The sequence below is a fragment of the Mixophyes fleayi genome, chromosome 3 (assembly GCF_038048845.1).
Source record: "Mixophyes fleayi isolate aMixFle1 chromosome 3, aMixFle1.hap1, whole genome shotgun sequence".
In the NCBI taxonomy this organism is placed as follows: domain Eukaryota; kingdom Metazoa; phylum Chordata; class Amphibia; order Anura; family Limnodynastidae; genus Mixophyes; species Mixophyes fleayi.
The window spans coordinates 156,697,416-156,721,113 of record NC_134404.1 but is presented as its reverse complement, the minus strand read 5'-3'; the positions used below and the strand labels follow the sequence as shown (position 1 = coordinate 156,721,113).

At 40.2% G+C, this 23,698-nt stretch overlaps 1 protein-coding gene and 1 long non-coding RNA gene across 4 annotated transcripts in view; one reads left to right on the top strand and one right to left on the bottom strand.

Annotated features, from left to right (window-relative positions):
* Positions 1-2,023: 2,023 nt before the first annotated feature.
* LOC142144140 (uncharacterized) lies at positions 2,024-7,073 on the bottom strand. 2 transcript variants are annotated; one of them, XR_012689661.1, is made up of 2 exons: positions 6,995-7,073; positions 2,024-2,423 (listed from the first exon to the last, which is right to left on the bottom strand). It is a non-coding gene; the product is annotated as an uncharacterized LOC142144140 (long non-coding RNA). The 2 variants fall into 2 exon arrangements; XR_012689662.1 differs by lacking the exon at positions 6,995-7,073 and adding an exon at positions 4,249-4,958.
* Positions 7,074-7,135: 62 nt separating this feature from the next.
* SLC17A5 (solute carrier family 17 member 5) overlaps positions 7,136-23,698 on the top strand; it is a 29,546-nt gene continuing 12,983 nt past the window's right edge. The window contains exons 1-7 of one of the 2 annotated variants that reach the window (XM_075202629.1): positions 7,136-7,397; positions 15,251-15,447; positions 16,885-17,118; positions 17,714-17,801; positions 18,873-18,959; positions 19,359-19,477; positions 23,346-23,504. In XM_075202629.1, the coding sequence (XP_075058730.1) occupies positions 7,265-7,397; positions 15,251-15,447; positions 16,885-17,118; positions 17,714-17,801; positions 18,873-18,959; positions 19,359-19,477; positions 23,346-23,504 (1,017 nt within the window). In that variant the 5' untranslated portion in view covers positions 7,136-7,264. Of the gene's footprint in view, positions 7,398-9,152; positions 9,247-15,250; positions 15,448-16,884; positions 17,119-17,713; positions 17,802-18,872; positions 18,960-19,358; positions 19,478-23,345; positions 23,505-23,698 lie in introns of those variants that run through there. The other variant, XM_075202630.1, reaches the window with a different exon arrangement.

The window sequence follows — 23,698 nt, the reverse complement described above, 5'->3', positions numbered from 1 at the left end:
TTGTGACATTCATAGGAATGGCGACCTCCATAATTCACACAGCGTGGTTGTTGCTGCTCGTGTTGCCGGAGGTCACATATATCAGGCTTTTTTTTCAACTAAATTGCAATTTTACAGGACTGCTTATGTAACATACATATGTGTATAGCAGTGTCCAGTGTCAGTGTCTTCTCCCACAGGAGATCTGTACGAGTGACATCATTAGTCCCACACACAATTCTCTCCCTGATAAGCTCACTTGATAGGTCACCACATTCACATTTCTTTGCTAACAGTTTCAATCTGGCAACATGTGACTGGAAAGGGACTCTGCATAGCAGTGTTAGATGCATGTCTGTCCATTATGACATTTTTCACTGGTAACCATATATCATCAATTTTTTTTATTAGTGTGTCTGGATCCTCGTGATCCTCCCCCTCTGAATAGACAAACGTGTCAGCTTTATCTTACAGCTTCAGCACCAGCTAATTTGAGTAGGGTGTATGCCTGTACCTTTTATGATTTGTCTGAGAGCCCTGCACAGCAGTATATACACCATTCCTTCTTGAATTTGAGCCATGCTTCCGCAACGGCATTGTCAAAAACAAGTGGATCTATGCATCGGAGACCTTGTGCCATCGCAGCCAACCTTCTGACACCATGTAGAACTGTCTGAGTTCAAATCAAGAAGAAGAGGCTGGAGAGCTGTGAATACATGTCTTTACTATGTGGGATATACTGAGAACTGCAAAATGGCTGCCAGGCATTTCCTGTCAACCAGCACTTACTGGTTGGCAAGTGGATGGCAGTGATGTCACTTCCATCAAACACATATAGCATACATCTACAATATTTATGTGCCCAAGTAGTGGTATTTTGACCTCCTGCGTTTCACCTGTGATGACAAAGGAGCAGTTCCTCACCTGACGTTCAACAATCATGCGACATACCAGCAAGTGGCATAGTAAGTAACCATACAACATTGCACAAAGTATTTTCCATGTCGCTGACAATGAAAGTTATTCAATATAACATACAATACGAATGTACATACATTACAAAATGTCAGTCTACCAGGACACAGCACCCTCACCATTAAAATATTCTAAATAAGCCTCCCTGTTTAACTTTGCCATGTGGCTAGAATTTATCATCTGTGAAGACTCCAGTGGTGTCAACCCTACCCCCTCCTCAACTACTATAGCAGTGTTTCCCAAACTTTTGCAGTTCGCGGCACCCTTAGAGTCTCCATAATTTTTTCAAGGCACCCCTCCAAAATAATTACCGAGCAGTCCTGTTTTAAAAGTAGTTGGGTCAAAAAAACGTAATAAGTATTTAGGTCAGGACAGAAATACTTATTTAGTTGTATGCAAAAATGCCCCCTCTGCACGCTGCCCTGCTGCCCCCTCTCACATTGCTCCCTCTCACTCTGCCCTCTCTCGCTGCCCACTCTCATGCTGCCCCCTTTGCCCTCTCTCACACCGCTTCATCTCACGCTGCCCCCTCTGCCCTCTATCACGCTGCTCCCTCGGCTCCCTCTCACGCTGCCCCCTGCTGCTCCCTCTCACGCAGCCCCCTCTCATGCTGCCCCCTCTGCCCTCTCTCACGCTGCCTCCTCTCACTCTGCCCCCTCAGCGGCCAGCCAGAGAAAAATCAAACAAAAAAACCCTTACTACTCCGCGCGGCACTGGGGACCAAGCATTCTCCTCTCTCCAGCAGCTTGTCACTGAATGTCGATATTCCGCGCGGATTGGTAAATTTTGTTTTTTTTCTCTGGCTTGCCCGCGGCCCCCCTGTGACAGTGCCGCGGCACCCCTGGGAGCCTTGGCGCACACTTTGGGAACCACTGTACTATAGTATTCTCCATAATACTAGGATGCGATGCGCACAATGGGGCTTTTACGCTGTTATCTATTTTGTCTAGGCACAGATTTATAGCAGAATGGAGAATCCTAAATCTGTTACTCAATATACCAAAAGCATTTTCCACAACTCTTCTTGCTTTTGACAATCAATAATTAAAGATCCTCCTTTCTGGTGTGAGACTTTCTGGGGATAAGGTTTTAATATATTGTTGTGCAGGGCAAAGGCTTCATCAGCTACAAAACAAAATTTAGTCCAAATTGTGATTCAGTGTGTGGTGGTAAATTCAGTGAATTGTTTTTAAGTTTGACATGGAAGTGAGTCTGCTCCAATGTCCCACCATCTTGCACTTTTCCATTTTTACCAATGTCCACGAATAGAAATTCATAATTGGCATCCACTATGGCCATCAGGATAATGCTGAAGAATCCTCTGTAGTAGTAGTAATAGGATCCACTTTTTAAAGATGGCATAATACTCACTCACGTTTGCCATATATGGAGCCACCATAATTTCGGAAGTTCCAAGATGTTTCAAAATCTTGCGCAAGAAGTTGTCATTCCTCAACTGTTGCAGGAAACTGTAAAAGAAAGATTGTTGTAATGTTAAATCAATACATGCATGTATTATCATACTAACTAGTTTACGTTCTGTTTTATTACATAGCCAGCTGTTTTATCTGAAGCCAGATTCTGTGATGTGGTAGAGCAATGTGGGATAATGCTGCATGTCACCCAGCTGACAGAAGATAGCCAGGAAAGCACAGACAGACCCACACAGGACACTGTTAAAGCCAGACAGCCACAAGGGGATCAAACAAGCAGGAGGGGAAAAAAGGGCATGTGACCATAAACAAAAGCAACACGCTTACTAAAAAAATTAAAGGGTCTGCAACCCAGTTAATGACAAAAGAACCTGATGAATGTGACCTGCTTGGGGCAAGAAAAAAAATGAGAAGGTTGCCTGTTGAAATGTGAATGGAGGTGGAATGTTTGGTTAACGATATGATTTATAGAGACCGGGAGGTGGGGGGGGGATTCTCTCACAAGACACTATATTGACACAATCCCCCACAAACAGGAACATGAACATTTCAGGCAGGTCCAATTTCAATCATTCCATCCACTACCACTCCACATGCAACATCCCGTCATGGAGGACTTCACCACCAATGGGAAGCACAAGTTTGGCACAATACACAGAAAGCCTGTTATACTTGGAAAATAGTGAACATTACCATTATGAACAGCTGTGACAAATGTATGGTCTTTTTTATACTAAAGGTCTTTTTTTCAAGTTTTTATATTTCATGTGTGCCCTATTTTACTTCAAATATTTGTTTTGGTTTTCCTTCCTCAGCCCACCTCTGGTCTGCACGGCAGGGATGGGACTCATACCCCTCCCGTCTATAGGACTAAATCAGCTCTTCCTCTGCATGCTGCCATATAGTGGATGCACATGTTTGCCCTCAATTCTCATAAATCCGCTCTATACTCAATGCGGCTGCAAGACTCATCTTCCTCTCACGCCGCTCCTCCTCTGCCTCCCGTCTCTACCATGCCTTACACTGGCTCCCCTTCCCCTACAGAATCCTTTTCAAACTCCTCACCACCACTTACAAGGCTCTCTCCAACTCTACTGCCCCTTATATCTCTAATCTACTCTCCATTCACACTCCTGCCCGCTCCCTGTGCTCGGCCAACGACCGCCGCCTCTCCTCCACTCTTATCACCTCTTCCCACTCCAGAATCCAAGAATTTTCCCGTGCAGCCCCCCTTCTCTGGAATGACCTCCCTCATTCCATCCGTCTCTCTCCTACTCTGTGCTCCTTCAAACGTGCACTCAAAACTCACCTCTTCCTCAAAGCCTACCAAACATCTACTTGACCCCCATCTCCTCCCTTTTACTCGTCCTCCCTTCTCTCCTCTTGCCTCAACTGGCTCCTCTTGTGCCTGGTCTGTTTACCCTCCCTTAGGATGTAAGCTCGTATGAGCAGGGCCCCCTCCCCTCCTGTCTCCATACCTGTTCTTCCGCTCCGTCTTTACTGCATATGACTGGCCGGAGTTTCTGAAGTATTGGTACTTTTTGTTCATTGTTCTGTATGGTTTCACCCTGTATAGTCTACTGTTAGTACTGTGTGCGGCGCTGCGGATACCTTGTGGCGCCTAACAAATAAATGATAATATTAATAATAAATATTAATTTCGCTATCCCATCTTCAACCCATCTCTGATGTGTAGTTATAGGTTCCATACCCCTCCTGCCTATAAGCCCAAATCAGAACTTATACTGTATGCTGACAATGTATACATTTTGTTTGTGTTGTTTTACAATATGTTGATATATTTAGTTTCTATTTTAATAAAAAAAAGTTTATTTTAAATCAGACTATTTCTTTCACCAACCTTCAGATATTGTCCATGCAGAACTTGTACAGTAGCCTCAGAGGTCTCAGGTATGATCAAACCCAGAGCTTGTGGTGAAATTGCTGTGCTGTATTTGAGATCAGCCAGTGTCCTTCCTGTGGCCAAAAATAGGGTAACAACCAGTCTTTGATATGGGTCTCCTTAAATGGGTGTCCTACTTCTGGATGAGTGGGGGTAACAAGCTGGAGCAACTCCTGGAATGTGGGATCAGTAATCTGCAGGAAATTCCTGAAGTCATCAGGGCTGTTGTCCTGTATCTCCTGTACAGGGCCTGACTGGGACTAAAAATCAGCCCTGGCATTTAAAACACACAGGCCCACCTGCTGTCGGCTCCATGCACAATATTGTTGCACGCTGAAGTGGCGTTGCTGGTGCAGTCCAACATGAAGCATCAGCACAAACTTGTTTTCTGCCCACCCTGATCAATTCCCTTGTTGTGCAAATCACCTGGAGCACCGTGAAAATGCACAAAACTCTAATTTTTAAAAAATAAATTTATAATATATATATATATATATTTGTAAATATCTGAGTTATAAAATTAACACACAGAATGTAAAAAAAACACACACACAATAATAAAAGTTAATATTGTCTGCAGACAATAGTGAAAAATGAAAAATAAGAATAAAAAAATCAGTCCAGAAAAATATATATGTAAATGGGAGCATATAGCATTAAGCATTCTCAACAAAAAGCAACCAAACCATTGAATAAATATTACTGACAATGAAACACTGCAGACCTCTTAAAAAAAATTAAAATACATATATATATATATATAGGAAAACACCTCTATATATTTATTCCAATTGCAAAACTGGTCACAATTGCCTTTCATAATCAGGAATATTTGTACCCTCTCTTTTTTGGCATTTAGTCCCTTCATCTAGTGCCATGTAATATTAATGTATTTGTCCATTAATGAATTACCTGCTTGCTGGCTGCTGTCATTACAGTAATCTACAGGTGTATCCTCATGTGCTTAAAACCGCGCTGCTGTAAACCGCTCCTCCTGGCTTCTAAGCGGCCGCGAGTGACGTCATCACGCGGCCGCGACATAAATGAAAAAAAAAAACACAGCTTGCCGGCGCTTCAGTGCAGGGCGGACCGGCCGATCTGGTATTCGGCCCTTCTGGCAAATGCCAGAATTGCCAGATGGCAATTCCGGCCCTGCTCCTGTAGCAGGTGCATATGTGAAAAGGAATCTCTCCTCTGGAACCACTCCTTGGTCCAACAAGTCCAATTCTTTCTTCTTCGTTCTCTCCGAGTCTGTATTTGTAGTGTTCTTGTCATAGCGAGAAGCAACAATCCATGAGCTTTCTTATAATTTATTATTTGCACAGTTGTGAACAGAGTTAACGCACATACACTATACACAAAGCTGTACAATAGAATGATGTATGGTGATGATGTATTTACTTTTCTTGAATCTTTGTGGGTGTTGTGTGTGTTGAGGTTCAGTCTTTTATTTAAATTAATTTAGCATATTGCTGCTGGGAGGTTATATATCTGCACAGTGTGTACGGAGTCACAATCATTTGAGACGATGGTTATGACAGACAAATATCACAACTTTGACACTAAATCATGTAAAAAAAACAAAAACATTTAAAACATCTATAGTGTGTATGCATGAATTGGCATGCTGATCAGAACTTCAGTCATTGGTAAAATCGCTAATATCGCATTGTTACAAATTTTCTGTAGTGTGTACCCAGCCTAAGGACGTGTACAAATGAAGTCCTTGAGAGTATCAGCATAGTAATCCATTACACAAGAGACACATCAGAATGGTCAAGGACAACAGTATTCCTTATCTTACTTATTGAACTCTTTATTACCATAAATAAATATATCTGTATCATTCAAGCAGTAGCCAACCAAGAGTTCCAAACTCCCGATTTTTAGTTGCACAAATAGTGCTCCAGACCTACAGGGAGACCCAAGTGGTACCTGGACAAAGTAGTGAGTCAGGGAAAAGCGCATTTAAAAAGGCCTATCGTAAAAGTTATTCTTTGATATATACAAACATTGGGAACATGTAGGTGGACTAAATGTCAGTATTAGTAAAGTGACATTAAACTAAACTTTCACAAATAATATAGATGAACTATTTGTGGATACATCTACTGGCTGGTATATGATTAAATGCCCTTTTCCAATGGTAAAAAATGGCAGAGAAATTACAGTGAAATTAAATCCAGATCTTGCTTTTACAGATGCACGTGTTGTTAGTGTAAATAGTGTTGGGAAAATATTTTTTTCCTCTGACACATAACAATAAACAACTTATGTTTGCAATTTTGGTATATAACCATCTAACAATTTTAAAGAACAACATTTTCAAAACTTTAAGTATTTTGAAAGTTGTGAATTCAGTTACATTCCTAAAAATCAAGTGATTTTCCGGATATAAAAAAAATCTCTGTCATTTAAATGAAAACAAAATAATATTGATGTAGAACAATCTCACGTTTAACAAAAGTTGCATTCTTTCCTCTGTGCAGAAGCAGCATGGCACACCCTCCTATACACCCTTACCCTGCAGGGGCAAAGGGCAACCATGAGCCTGCACTGATTTCTATCCTAAATAACAAGACTATTACTTTACAGTACCCATTGTTGTGCTTACTGTGCCCATGTCATAGCGGTACAACTAGGCTGCGCGGATAATGATGATGATAGTCATTACTACTTTGTAAGTCGGTGTTATTGCACGTACTTTACTCTAGAGGGCACAGTTGATGTCCTTATGCAGGTTATATTGCGAGCTCTCTTCTTGCTGATTACCGAAGAGCGTGTGCAGTGTCCGTCAGTCGTGCATTAATCAGCATTTTTAGTGCCCTAAGCGCTGAACTGTGTTGAGGAAACTGCGCTGTGTTTGTGTGTCCGGACTCCAGAGACGCACGGAGGAGGAGTCTGCGGTACTGGCTGCTGACGATGTTTCCTAGCACGGGACTCAGCTGATAGGGAGGACAGGGCTGAGCTGTGGATGCACCCACAGCCTGACAGCCACAGCAACATGAGGGCATGGACCAGTGACAGCGAAACGGAGGACAGGAGCCCTCTGCTGGGAGAGCAGGAGGTGGCCCAGGGCAGCATACAGAACTGTCCGCCTACTAAAGGTAAGAGCCAGAGTGCACATAGAATGGAGTATATTCTAATAGAGCTGTAAATACTAACAGGAAGTGGCACAGCCAATCCGTGTCTGTTGTGGGAGTGACAGACAGAGAGGAGGTCTATACTAGCTGTTCACGTGACTACATTTCTACTATGTCTAACACAAAGACAAGTGTTCAGTAAGATCTGTTAGTATCATTGACAAACATTCAAAAGTACAATCCAAATTTTTGTGATATAACATTTATTTTTTAAATTACCCAGTTTTATTTGTGCCTGTTGTGTGGGAAATATTTTTACTTTCTGAAGGGAGGAGTTGGATGCATCTGGGGGTTATTATTAACCTTTATTTATTTTGTCTACATATTACCCAGTTCTTTCCAGGGAATTTTTAATTATTCACGTAAATTCATGTCCCAGTGGAGCTTGCATTCAATATTCCCTACTGCACACAGACACACGATGGTTAATTTTGTCACAAGACAATTACCCTACCAGTACTCTTTTGGAGTGTGGAAGGAAGATAGATCATCACATGGAGGAAGCCCATGCACAAAGGGAGAACAACACTTCAGTTTTGTCCATGTAATTTTTTTTTATACTGAATGCCATAATTCCAGATTCAATAGAGTAGATTAGGAAGGGAGGTCATGGGTCTGATGAGCATAAGCAAAAAGTCTTTGCTAAATGAAGGTTGCACAGTTAGGGAGGTGGTCTTCATTTTAGGGGTAGGCACACTGCTTTTTGCTTCCTGCAAAAAGACTTTGGTTCTCTAGCAGGTCAGAAGTTCTAAAAATCCAACCTAGTCCTTATATTTATAATGAGCCTTTCAGTTGCATTTTTGTGGAACGCGCAATTCTATCATTGAGATAAAAAAAACTATCAAACGTACAAAAGTGCCAAGTATACTAAAGAAAAAAATGATATTCCCTCAATGTCATAATAAATTTAAGACATAAGCAAAACTGAGTATTTTAAGACAAATGATGAAATTAATAAAGAGGGTGGTCCTAAAGCATATCACCCAACTGCGGCAATTTGAGACATTTGTCCCAACTGTCAGCACTCTTACCCCATTGGAATGTTGAGAGGTATGACCCGTTTACCACCCCTCTGCACAGCAATGTATGTGAGTTTTTAGGGGAAGGACGTGGAGTTAGAGACGGATACACACTTCAGACATGACACTTTCATGCCCATCTGGGTGTCTTTAAAAGTTGGGAAGTGTGCCTAAAGTGAAAGTAGGTAGGACTTTAAAGTGATCTTTATATAGTTTCCAAAATGCGCTAGGCTAACTGCAAATGTAGTGGAGGACGAATTGTGCAGAGGTGTTTTCAAATACCATGAAGTGGGTATGCAGCTTGAAATGCAGGCAAGTAGACACAATTTGCAAATTAGACATGCAGGCCTGCTGTTTTCTATAAATGTATGTTTTCAGAGTCCTAGCTTTCCTTGTAGACCATAGTTCCAAAACAGATTTTGCTCTAGTCATCTGACATTATTTATGGATTGTGCTACAGCATAGCTCCCAACTTGTGGGTATCTGGCATGGGGCGAGGGTGCCTGGTTACAACACAATGGTGTGTGGCCACACCCCTGAGGGCATTTCTAGCTCTTACTCATCTCCCTTCCAAACATCTCCATTGCATGCAGCATCAGTTCACTGCTGTTCTACCTCGCATGCCAGGGAGATTCAAGGAGGGTGTTACAAACCCAGATCTCTCTCATTGCTCCCCCTCCCACCAAACCAAGAGAGTGCCATGTGCTGCTTCCTGGTGTAAAGAGGAAAAGCTGATGTCCGCAAGGCAGAAGACAGATCTCAGTCAGGTTTTTCCTGTTTGCATTGACTATGAGGTCTGTGTATTTACAATCTTTTAATGCCTTTCAATATAAAGTAAACAACCCATATTTATTATTGTTATATTTAGGAGAGCTAGGTAGTTTTAGGTAAATTAATGGGCTTACACTAATTCTCTAAAAATGACACAACACAGAAATGCGAAAACATTTTCCCCGTAATTTGTTCCTTATATAACTGTATAGACTAAAAAGGCATGTATTAGAATATACCAACAAAAGAAATCTCTATATCTCTTTTGAACAAAAGTCTAAAATTTACTTTGGTAAACTAAAAAACAAAAAGTGATTCCACATGAAATGGACCCACCCCAAATTTTATAAATTGGCTTGGTCACAAAATGGTTAAAAATTCCTCCCATAATCCTTTGTTGCTTTGAAGCACCCAATGCTCCCACACTGCTCAAGCAGTGTTGGCTAACCTGTGACACTCCAGGTGTTGTAAAACTACAAGTCCCAGCATACCCTTCCAGCAATAAACTGCTATATATTGGCAAAGCATGCTGGGACTTGTAGTTTCACAACACCTGGAGTGTCACAGGTTAGCCAACACTGTGTCTAGTGTATACTAGTCCTGCTTGCCAGATTGAAACAGATGACTGTTCTGTTTGCTCTTGCAGCAGGGGAGGTTAATCTCACTGGTCATTTTATTATAAACAGTTCTGATTGCCACAATTAATAAATAGGTCTTAAAACTACTCTACTGAGTCTATACAGCCTGATATAAATTAAAGTGCAATAGGTCATTTGAGTAGTGTAATGTCTTCTGTTTAGCAGCAATACCTATATACAGGTAGTATTTTCAGTTATTGTAAAAAAAGGAAATGTGTTGCTGCAACTGTTGCTTTCTACTCCAATGGTTTTCACACTTCTTACAGAACATTAATCAAACACTATCAGCTGCTCTCACCTGCTTACAATCACTATGCTATGGGCAGCACAGTGGCCTAGTGGTTAGCACTTCTGCCTCACAGCACTGGAGTCATGAGTTCGATTCCCGACCATGGCCTTATCTGTGTGGAGTTTGTATGTTCTCCCTGTGTTTGCGTGAGTTTCCTCCGGGTTCTCCGGTTTCCTCCCACACTCCAAAAACATACTGATAGGTTAATTGGCTGCAATCAAAATTGACACTAGTCTCTCTCTCTCTGTCTGTCTCCCTCTCTGTCTGTGTGGGACTGATGTGAATGAGTTCTCTGTACAGCGCTGCGGAATTAGTGGCGCTATATAAATAGATGATGATGATGCTAAGCTGCCTCCTGGTGTATAGTCACATATACTATTAAATGTACTGTACTACTTTAAGGCATACTTGCCTTACTTGCCTTAAGGCATACTTGAATTCCCGGGAGGCTTATGAATTTCAGGAAGTCCTCTCGGACTCCGGAAAGAGTAGGCAAAGCTCCCGCACTTGCCGAAATTGGAGGGGCGGGGCTTAATCATGTCGTTAAGCTCCGTTATGGTGATGAAACAATGTCACCACGCCCTCCTGCTACCCCATGTCACGTCACATGTCTTCCCATCTTCGGGGAGGAGTCTTATTAAAAAAATTGGCATGTATGCTTTTTTTAAGTACAACTATATCTGGAATACTGAAATATATAGGGATATGTAGGGAAGTAGTATCTAGAAGCTTTTGTTAATTAATATTTAACAAATTCTTTGTTACTGAGCTAAATAATACACCTGAAATAACTGTGTATACTTAGCTAAACCTGACAGCATCTCATTTAGAAAGTCAGCAATCTTGCAGACCGTGTAGCCTAGATAAAATACTCTGGTTCAGGGGTGGGCAACCAGTCGGAGCCTAACAGCCAGAAAATAACTATAGATACGGCAAAGAGCCAACTTTACCTTTTATATATTTGTACATATACACAGTATAAACATGTGCATATATACCACACACACATACATTGAAAATAGAACAGTGATACACTCAGCCAGCTGGTCAGGATCTACTGTTTTAAACTTAAAGGGCTGCGGTTTGGCCACCGTTGCTCTAGTTCATTATTTTCAAACACCTTTCTCACTATGGCCAAACACTACATATCTCTGAACTGTCCTGATTTGAGGGGACTGTCCTGTAGACCAGGACTTTTGTAAGTGTCACCCATTTAAGGAAAAATTGGCACTGTGCAGAGAGCGCCAACTAATGATATAAAACAGTCTGTGGCGCTCAGTAAATTAGTTTCTGCCTCCACATTGCCACTTATGCTCCTACAATTAACAAGTCTGTGTCCCTACATTACAGTTTGTACTCCACATGCAAGGGTATGTTCCTCCATATACCAGTCTTATACTATACTTACTTAGTTTCTGTGAGGCTCATGATTTTCGTGATCCTCCCGTAAGAGTAGGCACCCTCCTAGATCCTGGAGGCGGCAGGACTTAATGATGCGGTTCATGTTATCAAGCCCCCACCTCTGCTATGCGATGCTGTTAATCTCGGCTGTTGATTTCTCGGTAGAGATATTATAAAAGTAGGTAAGTATGCAGTCTGTGCACTTACAATGAACCAATTAGTTCCATTCTGTACCACTTTAGTAGACTGGTTTGTGCTCCCACATTATGGTTTTTTGCCCCTTTCCCTTCAATACGCCTACCAGTGTAGTTTCACATACCTGCCAGTGTTCCTTCTCATGCTGAGCTCTGGTCACATGACCAACTCACAGGAACATAATTTGGTTGTTTAAATCAGCACCTACTCTATCCTCACTGCCGGAACTTAAACGCTAGCCGCTCCCAGTGGGTGACATGAAGGAGCCCATCACAATGTTTGTGGCGCTGATGTCATTAGCTTCAGTCGTTAGGAAGTATCATTTTACTCGCCCCATCAAGCAGTATTTGTCTAACCATGAAGTAATGAGCAATAAAAATATGAAACATTACTGATGCAATACATGCATGACAGAGTTCACTGGGAACATAATATATATATTCATAACCTGAGTAATAGCAAGTTCTTCGGGATCACTGGAGAGGAATGTTCTCTTGCACAAGCAGATTTCAGTGTGTAAACAACAAAATGCAAATTAAAATATGTTCCAAAAAGCAGGACGCTTAGTAGGAAGCACATTAAACTCTGGTAGGTCACAGTTGTTAGTTACTCTTTTTGAGATATTCCAATCGTTGGTAGTCATTAAAACAGCACTTTAAATTCTGACACAGTTAATAACTACAAAACAATACCGATTACCATTACACAGACAACCTGAAAATATGTACTTGCCATATAAGAGATATGCACTGGATCCGACATCCTCAGTGGCCTCCAAATGTAAAATGCGACCGAAATAAATATGTACAGTCACAAATCACGTCACTAACAATGGACACAGTAAAAACGCCGCTTTTAAAGCAGCAATTGCTGGCCCCACTGCCTGTATAATGTAATGCAGGAGGTGGGGCCAGCCATTGCCGCTTTAAAAGCACAAAAGAAAAGACAAAACCTGGCTGCACCCGTCGCCCTCCCCAGATAGCCCTATTACATCATGTAAGTATTGCAGTGATAAGCATCTTGATACACTTCAAGGCCCGCTAACCGTCAAAAGTACCGCACATTACCCTTAATCTCGGTAATAAGTTAAAACAATACATTTGCTCAAAGAAAGAGACACCTATCTGTAATAACATATCAGCAAACATTTTAAACAAGTTACAATTCTAACCAACAAATCTGACAATAAAGCTGGAAGGAGCTAGGGGGCCATAGGTGAAGCCTGAGAGGGCCACATGTGGCCTTGGGGTCCCGGATCTTATTCCTGATTATGATTGCAGAAAAACAGATATGCAGGGTACCTACTCTAATTTGCAACTCTGTTCTGCTCAGGGGCGGATCTAGAAAACTGCTGTACCCCGGGCGATTTAGGGGGGGGGGGTGATTTAGGCCCCGCCCCCTTTCTGACACCTAAGGCTGCCGGCAGCTGCACACTATGCACTATGTGCAGGTCCGCTCAGCAGTGACAGGCAGGGACAGTGTGCCGTCCGGCATCTCTTGTTGTGTTTAAAACACAATCAGAGCAGCCGGGCAGCACACTGTACCTGCCTGTCACTGCCGAACGGACCTGCACATACTGTACAGCCGCGGCAGCAAGTCTCTGCTAGGGGAGGGCGATTGCCCCGATCGCCCCCCCCTCCCCCCCTGGTTCTGCCACTGGTTCTGCTGCATTATCCAGCCCACTATTAGAGCAATCTATCACAATGAAACTACAGAAGCCAAAGCAGATGGTGTACTGGGTCAGATACAGTACATTGCTATTCTCATCAGCAGCAGATTTTTCTATGATTTTTTTTTTTTGCCAGCCAACAAGGAAAGTCTGCAAGGCAAAACAAACTAATTTAAAAATTAATTTAATTACTCCATAATAATTATTGAGTTTTTGGATTCACTTTGATGCTAAAGACTTAGGGCTAAATTTACTAAATGGTGGGTTTGAAAAAGTGGAGGTATTGCCTATAGCAACCAATCAGATCCTAGTTATCATTTATTTAGTACATTCTACAAAATGACAGCTAGAATCTTATTGGTTGCTATAGGCAACATCTCCACTTTTTCAAACCTGCAGTTAAGTAAATATGCCCCTTAGAGACTCTATTTATGACAGTTTCAGCTGTGATCCTTGTCATGCGGTGAGAATCAAGTAGTTAAAGGTCTGCCATGTAGCTGGTGTTCCCAGAAGTGAGTGGTCCTGCAATGGAAATGCATATAATGGGTATATATTGTCATTCAGGAGTAATAACAAAAGTTCAGATATTTACATTGCTGCTTCCTTTGTCTAGATTAAGAAAATGTAATTCTCAATTGTCCTGGAAATTAATATTAAATCTATCTGGAACATTTTTGATCAATGAGATACACATAGATTTCTGTATGGATTTCCACACTAGCAAATATTCTCCAGTGTTATCATTGAGACTGTCTGCCGTTTTTATTTTATATTTTTAACGATCGTGTACTCTGGAGTTTTTAATTTGGTTGAGAAATTTAAATTGACTATGGATATACCCAGTCACTCAGATGAGAGGCCAGAACATTTGTTTTTTGTTTTCCCTTCAGCCACAGATTGTAGAAATTCCTAGAGGCTTTTTTGGCCAAAAACATACGGTAATGATTTTGAAACACTTGCTGAAGTCAAGTGCATCAGTCCTTGAAAAATTTGATAGATTTGTTGATTAAGCAAATTTATAGCAGAAATATATAACTTTAAAGTGTATTAGAAATGCTACTTCCAGACTCATTGACTACATATCCTTTGCCACAGTGTTCTTCTCTGATTTCCTTTCCATTCTGGATGAAATTCCAAATACTGCCTTTAATCCACAGTTCTAGCCCCCTACATATGTAACCTTACCTTTTAAATATCCCTCCTATACTTGTCTTAGGGAGTCCTACTTGACACCTCTTTTGTTACCCCCCATTATGACTGGACAATTTCTTTTTCCGGAGCTACCTGCATCCATGTGACTTCTGACAAGCTTGTCCACCTTTCAGTCATTTGTTGTCAAACCTTTGTATTGTGCCTCAAACTCTTAATTGCCCCTAGAACCAAGACTTCTCTGTATAAAAAAAATTGTAATAATTTGTCTATAAACCTGAATAAAAAAATAAAAAAATTTATACACTAGGATATATAGGATTTTGATGTACATGTAATTGGAGATGATGCACCAATAATATTTATTGACCGTTTTGGATAATATAGATTGTTTTTATAATATGTTGTATATTTGTTTTTTCTTTGAATAGAGAATACATTGAGCATTTAAGTCTTAGGTGTATCCTCTTGCCTAGCTTCAATGTTCAGTTACATCACTGTTGCTTTAGGGAAGTATGGAGTGCTCTAAGCACACATTAAAAGCAATCAGCCTACTAAGTAAATAGAAACAAAAAGGTCAGAATTAGCTGAGGTGGAATATTTCCTCTTCTCTCACTGCGTATTCATAATGCTGAAAGTCCTTCCATGTGGATATCCACATTCAAAGATGTCTTTCTGTGTTTCAGTGCCTGTTTGTTGCTCTGCTCGCTACAACCTTGCAGTGATGGCGTTACTTGGCTTCTTTATGTTGTATGCACTACGGGTTAATCTGAGTGTAGCACTGGTGGACATGATAAATTCAACATCAAGTGAACAAGAAAACAGAAGCGCCAGTATGTGTCCTGAACACTCTGTTCCTCCCAAAATACCTCATAATTCCACGGTAAGAAAGTGTTTTTTATTTATTTTTAAAAGCATCTGGTCAAGTTACCTCCTTTTTGTTTATTATTTCCTTTTGTTTAATGTATAGATTTATTACAGATATAGGCTACATTACTTCAAAAATGTAGCTTTGATTGGAGCTTATAGGGATGTTAAAAAATAAAGACCTACTTAACTTGGATGTGTCATTGGCCAAATCTGCCTCAATCCTCAATGGCTGCAATGGTACCATGGCTCTCTCTGATCTCTCTCTCTTATAGCTTCTCATGGAAAGAGAAGTGTGCACGGACCCTGGCAGATCCTGTAAAGGCTGCATCCAAAGGAAGTAGTACTTTGTTTTTTCACTTCCATCCTTCCAAAACATTTTTATTTTTGGGTGGAGTTCTAACAAAAATTGAATTAAACCCCAAAATTAAACACTTAGGTGTATATTTACTAACATTTCTAAAACAGAAAAGTGTCATCAGCAGCCAATCAGGTGTTAGCTAACATTTTCTAGAATGTACTAGATAAACGATAACTAGAATCTGATTGGTTGCTATGGGAACCCCCTCGGCATTTCCTTTTTAGAGGTTTTAGTAAATCTATCCCTTAAACTCCATACATCTATCTATCTAATCTAAGTTTTCGCTGACTTGGGACTGTGCTGGTGACCTCCCTCAATGTGGTGCTACATACAATTGGGGCAGTGATAATGATAACATAAGCTACTTGTCCTTCTGTTTTAAAAATTGAATAGAATGGTGGTGTTTTTTTTTTGGGTTTTTTTTTTACCTCCATCGCCAAAGTTACTGCTAAGATGGCCATTTATTAATTGATACAAGTCAATGGCCAGGGATGTAGGATCTACTACTGAATTAGTTTATGAGTAAACACAGCATGTTAATATGCAAGGAAAAGACAATCTGTTCATTCTACTATTCAAAATATATATTTTATTTTTTTAGGTAAAACTCAATTATCTCTAGGACCAGTGATTTAGGAATTGGGCATATAGATGTAATTTCATCATGTTTTCAATGTTGTGTTTACCTTTGCATGAACTCGGCGCCACTGAACCAATGCTTGTGATTATTCATCTCTGTATTAATATTCAGTGCCTGCAGTTTTTTAAGAAAATAAACAACAGCTGTAAAACACCATGCATGGTTTATTTAAAAAATTTTCGAGCTGTCCTCTATTTTCTTAGTCTGTGTGAACTGAAGATCTGTTTGAGATAAAGATCAATGATTTCAAAGAGTGGTTGCACCATAAGGGTAAGAATAAATTGTTTTAGTATAGTAAGTGATCAGGTTTTGTGACCCAACAGGATTAAGATTTCTCAACCCTGGGGACTTGCAATTTACATGAGAGAGAAGAAACAAGTTATATAAAATAAATGAATTAGTTGTTAATTTGCATACATTTACGTTACATACTGTATATCTCTCGTTCCAAGGGCAAGAAGTACGGATGGGATGCAGGTACCCAAGGATGGATACTTGGGTCCTTTTTCTATGGATACATCCTCACTCAAATCCCTGGTGGATACATAGCTGGTAAAGTTGGTGGCAAGTTATTGATGGGAGTTGGCATTCTGAGCACTGCCATATTTACCCTACTAACTCCGTTAGCTGCAGATTTAGGAGCAGGGTACCTTATAGCGGTTCGAGCACTTGAAGGACTTGGAGAGGTAAATGTTTTTCTTGAATTTTAGGTATTATAACTTTAACTAAATTGGTCAAACTGAGTGACTAAATAATCTTGCGTGTGTATAGATTTTTTTCTGTATGTATTTTTGTATGCAAGTGACTTTACGCCAGTGTCTGTCCTTTTTAGCCACATCGCAGGAGCAAGTCATATGAGATATATGCCTAGTCTGACTAGCATGTAAGTGAATAAATTAAAGTTACATGCTACTCAGAATTACATACTACTCAAATGAAAATAATTAGTATTAGGACTGTACTGACAAGAGAATGAAGTGGACACAAAGTAGTGCAGTGTTTCTCAAACACAGTCCTCAGGACTCCTAACAGTGCAGGTTTTCCAGGTGACAAGGGAAATAATTATACCACCTGTAGATCTGTTATAATGTGTCAGTCAGTAACAAATTCACCTGTGCTAAAGCAAGGAGATATGGAAAACATGCACTGTTAGGGGTCCTGAGGGCCAGGTTTAAGACACAGAAGTAGGGAACATGATGATCTGGAGAGTGTACTTTGAGAAGAGATGCATTGTAATGATTTTTTGTAAAGATGAAGTAATACAGGCTAATATCTCTCCAGGGTATGACCTTCCCAGCCATGCATGCCATGTGGTCTTCTTGGGCCCCCCCTCTTGAGCGCAGCAGACTTTTAAGTCTTTCCTATGCAGGTTAGTATATGATGTGACAGCCAGACATTTAGACATTTATCCTATTAATCCCTTGCAAATATTAGTATATAATACTTAGGATAATCTTTTTTTAATGTTGCATCAATAAATGAAATAAATTAAAAGTGATTTTGTAAACTTTTGTTTATGACAATTGTATTTGTCTCACCCTACACCTCAAATGGATAAAATCCAGTGTTCTGCTCAAAAATATTTGACAGCTGTGTGGCATTAAGAAGAAGCAGAGTAGGGCAGTTGTAATAATTTGCAGTGATATTGAAAAATGTTGAAGGTTATTGCCCACACCTGCCAGAACTGGTCAGACTGGTGGTCTATGGTCTAACACACACTGCTGGCTGCAGTGCTCACATAGTGCCTGTTATAATAGGAGAAACAATGGTTTATTCTATTATAATAGGACTCTGTTGGGCTCTAAGAGCCGGATGGCAACTAAAAACAGCCGAGTGCTGGAGAGAACACTGAAATCTGTATAGTATATAATAGCCATTCAGACACATCTAGGAGTTATATTGACCTTTCAGGAAGCTAGACAAAATGGATGCCAATTAAAATCAATTACCTATCCCTCTAAAGTGTGGCTGTAGAAGTATTTTTTGCGTTCCCTAGCTATCTGACTCATAGGTTTGTTTAGACATTTAATGTAAAAGTTTTATTTTTTTGCATTTTCATATGCATATGGTATTACTAGTTTCATTTTTGCCACGTTTACATTGTTTTATGTTACCAACATAGGTATATGAGATTGGCAATCATTTCATGAGTGTGGTATAACAAGAGACACTTAAAGTGTGCCCTCTTGTGGTCAGAGTTTGTATTTGCTTTTAAGCTTTAGCCTACCAATTTATATTTACATTTTGTATTTAATTTCAAACTAGATAAAAGAAAGTTAAAGAAAAATCTATTTATTTACATCCAAAAGTAAACTATCCAGGAGTCTATGGGCAGCCAGTTTCAAAATAACAATCCCTCCACAGTGCATATGTTTATGTCTGTACATAGTTATACTATGAAGTGCTGACATTTTAGCATGTGTATACCTTTTTCTTTTAGGAGCACAGCTTGGAACTGTTGTATCTCTTCCTTTGTCTGGTTTAATTTGTTACTACATAGACTGGATTTATGTGTTCTACATCTTTGGTAAGTACCACATTTGAAGAATACTATGGGGCATATTCAATTAGCTTTCCGATTCGCGGTAACGCGCGTTACAGCGAAAAGTGCGCGTTCTTGCGGGTATTACGGTACCGCATTAACGCGGATTTTCGTACGCAACCCTATGGGCTGCGAAAGAAAATCCGCGTTATTGCGGTAACGTGTATTACGTTTCGCGGCTGTTCCGGCGCGTTACCGCAAATCTGAAAGCTAATTGAATACCCCCCTATTGGTTTAATGTATGTTTGTTTATTTCTAACATCCTTTAAACTAAACTCCCTACACAAGCACATTTGTACACAGCCGGTACGGATGTAAATTTGCTGTGATTTGTATTTAGGATTTTGTGTTTTGTTTATTTAATTACTTTCTTTTCATTCACAGGAGCACTTGGTGTTTTATGGTTTGTAATGTGGATGTCAATAGTCAGTGATACCCCACAAGCTCACCGCTCAATCTCAGACTGTGAGAAGGAATATATTCTGTCTGCCCTCAAAAATGAGGTAAGTAGGAACAATATTTTAGCTGTACATGACACTGATTTGGTCTTATTTAGAGTTAGGAGGAAATTCAGCTAAACGGTGCGAATTTGTCCCTGATCAAACAATGTTGGAATGCAAGGAAGCAAATGCACTTATTTTTTGCATGGAGGGAAATCACTACCTACTTTTGCTTGTAGCACACAAATACTGGCAGCTTTATTTTTACACCAAGATCTAGAGTTCAGCTAGGATGTGCCCTCCTTCCAGTTCTAAATATGTCCACACATTTTAAGTGTGCCCTCCTCGCCAGCACAATAGTCAATTGCCAAGGTGCAAAATTGCACCTTCTAGCTGAATTTACTCCTATCTCTAATATGAGGCGCATTGGTTTTTCCAAATTAAAAACAAATGTGTGGAACCTGCATGGAGAAAAGGTAGTTTGGGCCAGTGTACCGTAGCACTAATTTGTCTAATTAAAACACTGATGTTAGACCATGAGCACAACATGCACTACTGTTTGTGCATGGTCAGTCATCTATTTTCCAACATAGCTTATATGTAGAGTTGGATATACATGATTTATTTGCATAAAATCTGCATTTCCATACTGCACATGTGCAGTTAAATTGTGATCACATTCACCCGTGTACGTATTGTGTTGCATTTTACACTCCATACGGAGAGATAGGAAGGGGCGTGTTACCATAGGCCAAGCACAGCAAGGGCATGTTCCCGTAAATTTCACTGAGGTAGACCAGGGCACAGATGCATTTACACTTGTCAGAAGCCTATCTCTTGCAGGTACTGGATGGCTGGTGCAATTGCGCGATGATCATAATGACGACTATCAGCAGCAATATTTAGCCGCTTCTGATTGCACACAGACCTTTTAATTTGATAGTACTTAAATCATTAGTGTAGCTGCATATATTGTATGAAGTCACTGCCATCTATTTGCATTTTTTAGTTGATATTTCCATATGAACTGTGGTAAGAAAGAAGGTCCCCATTTCACTTTGTAAAGGGGGAAAATAACAGATGTTTCTGTTTAAATTGTATTTAATTTTTTTTTATAAGGTAAATGTGATTGTTGCGTTTACTACTAACATTATCAAGTCACATCTCGCCTTATCTATGCGGCCATGCTTGATAAGTATACACACTTGCTGATCCTGAGGTAAACCTGGTGCATATGCTAGTGTAGTAGAGCTGAATGCATGGTGAGATGCACCCGACCGAACATATGCATGTAAATGCAGGTTTCATGTGTGCATATTGTCCTGCTAACGCTCGGGGCACAAATACTTCAGACTCTGCTTGTGCCTGATATTTTATTTTTTTTACAATAGAGAACAATTGTCCCCATTAGATGTTAGAAAAACTCCCATAGTTCAGTTTGCATAACTGTTTAGGATATTGGACCTATCGTTTGATTTTCAGTCAATTGATATGCAATTTTTTTTATTACTGGTCCAAACCCAAAAAATAATTCCCAACCACCCACAACATAAAACATGCAGCTCAGACTTCAATGTAGCATAAGCTGCTGTTTTATAAACCACATTTAATGATGGTGGTCGTTTTGGGAGTCCCCTTCCTCCAGACCAAGAACAAAGATGTCGGTGACGGTCTCTAGTTCCAGAAAGTGCTTCTCTCTGCTCCCGGCACCTAATTGTTCCTTAGATAACTTCACATTGAATTGGTATGTAGCCCGATGTGAGAGATGATTTCTAGCAGTTAGGTTGCTCTGAAAACCCAGTAATGTAATTTTGACAGCTCTTTCTCTTGCTATGGGGGAGCCATGTCAGGGTTGAGGGTGGAGGAGCAAAACCATCTCTTCCCTGCATCTCTGCATTAATATTAATCTTTTGCTGCAGCAGATCTCAAACTTCAAAATTAACGCTGATAAGACAGAAGCCCTACCCCATCAATATCCCCCAAGACATTCTACAAAGTTTCAAAGCTAACTTCAAATTCAAATTTCAACCTCATAAGTTAAAATATTTGGGGACACATTTTATTAGGCGTCATAACCAACTATTTTTCACTCAGTTTCCCACCACTAATTGAAACAATCTGCAATTAATGTACCCGCACCTTCAAGCTCATAGATAAACTTCACTGAATGGTTCCTCTGGAGCAACCCAACCTTCTAACCGGGCCTCAATCTCCAGGCATTCAAGGATTGGGGGGAAAATCATATTAAATTCCTCCATGACATAGTGCCCCTGAACTGCGCTCCAGACTGCTCTGGATTACTTCCAAGGATCTTTTACCAAAATTTTCAAATTCGGTACTTCTAATCAAGCCGCGAACCCCCCCCACCACCTCTCAGTTCTTGAGGCCTTTTGCCTGTGCAGATTCACCTTCAGAGGCCTAATCTCTACCTTTTACTCTTAATGAAACATGACCAACCGAATAAAGAGTTACACAGCCCTCTATGGGATGAAGATATGGGTGAGACTCTAAACCCAGAGAACTGGTCTTGAATCTGAGAAATTAGATTTGTAAATCAAAGAAAATGTATACAAATTACTGCTTCGTTGGTACCTAGTCCCATCTCAATTTATATACCAGCTTGCTTCTAATCTCTGCTGGCAAGATTGTGGCATGGAGGGGCACCTAGTCCCATGTCTGGTGGAGCTGCACCAAAATAGAGAATGTGTGGCAAGAAGTGTGTGTCTTGCAACCATTACACAGGTGTGCCCATAGAACTTGTTGTTAAAAACAACAATTTTACTTAAGCCCAGCAAAAGGACAAAACTGTCTTCAGCACAACCTTCATTATCTGTCTGATTTTCGTAGAAATACTAAATTTGCCAAAAAAGGTTTTGATCATCTGTAATCCCTATACCTGGCTCTATTAGCTCTCCATTCATTGAGGAGTGTAGTGTGTGGAATGTTTCAAACAAAGGCAGTGCTAAGTGTACTTGTCTAACAGTGTCCTCTAGTTATCGTAATCAAAGGATCTTGCGCCTTGAATATCGCACCGGTAATATGTATGAACCATTGTCTTGCTCCTTTCACTACTGCTATGGAGGAGAACATATCTTAAAACTGGTGCCAAACATTTTTAGATAAAACAAAAACATCACCTGACAAAATTAGGGATAGCTTCACATTATGTTCCTTAAATGTTTACTGACAGATATGGAAGTAATATGGAGGCACTTGACATGTCTCCTGCAGCTAATTCTGCATTTGGTACTAAAGTAGAGTACGGTATGTACATGAGGAGATATTAAAAAAAAGACACATTTAAAACCCAATCTGCTGCAGGTCCATTACAAAACAAAAGCAATTATTAAACAAACGTAAGCCCAACAAAAGCCAACATATGGATGTGAGGTAAAAAGTGAATGTTAAAAATGTAAAGCCTAATTCCGGTAGTTATATGCAGAAAAGACCTTACCATGCTATGGTTCTCTGGGTAACAGAGTTGACTTCCAACAAAGGAAAGGATTTATATTGGCTGACTGTTTGGGGAGGGAATGCCTTGCTTCTTGGTATGCATGACCACCTCGTCTACCCCACCACCCCCAATCCTCTGACTGCCCTGCTGACCTAGTAAATAATACAGAGGGGACATTGGCTAAATGTTGGGCCTTAGCTAAATGTGATTGATTTTATCCCTTGAGTGGAAAACGGCCCTAATCCTCCCACTGATCACCAGTCCTGTATACATCATTTAGACCAAATGCTGAGGCCATGACAACAAGGATCAACTATTTTAAGCACATGACACAATTGCTTTCTTCAGTCTCAGTTAGGGAATTTTTTTTATTAATTGTTTAAAAAAAATGCACATCAGTGAGGTAAAATAAAAGTTAGATGTAATTGATGTCCTACAAATTATAATATTTTTTGTCTCCCTGATTTTGTCTTCTAGCTTTGTATAGAGAAGACCATACCTGTTTGTGCTATCCTGAAGTCAATACCACTGTGGGCTATTATTGTTGCTCATTTTTCTTATAACTGGACCTTTTACACTCTGCTGACTTTATTACCTACATATATGAAGGAAATCTTACGCTTCAATGCACAGGAGGTACGCCAAGAATGATATACTTCGTTAGAACACAATGCTAAATTTCATTTGTAGACATACTATGTTTTCTGAGAACAGAATAATTATTCATTCACAGCTGTTCTCTATGGTCTCGAATATCAGATGCCGTTCTGTGTTATTCATGTGCCAGAACTTCCAGATAGGGGTGTTAGGACAGCTATGCTTATGAGTTT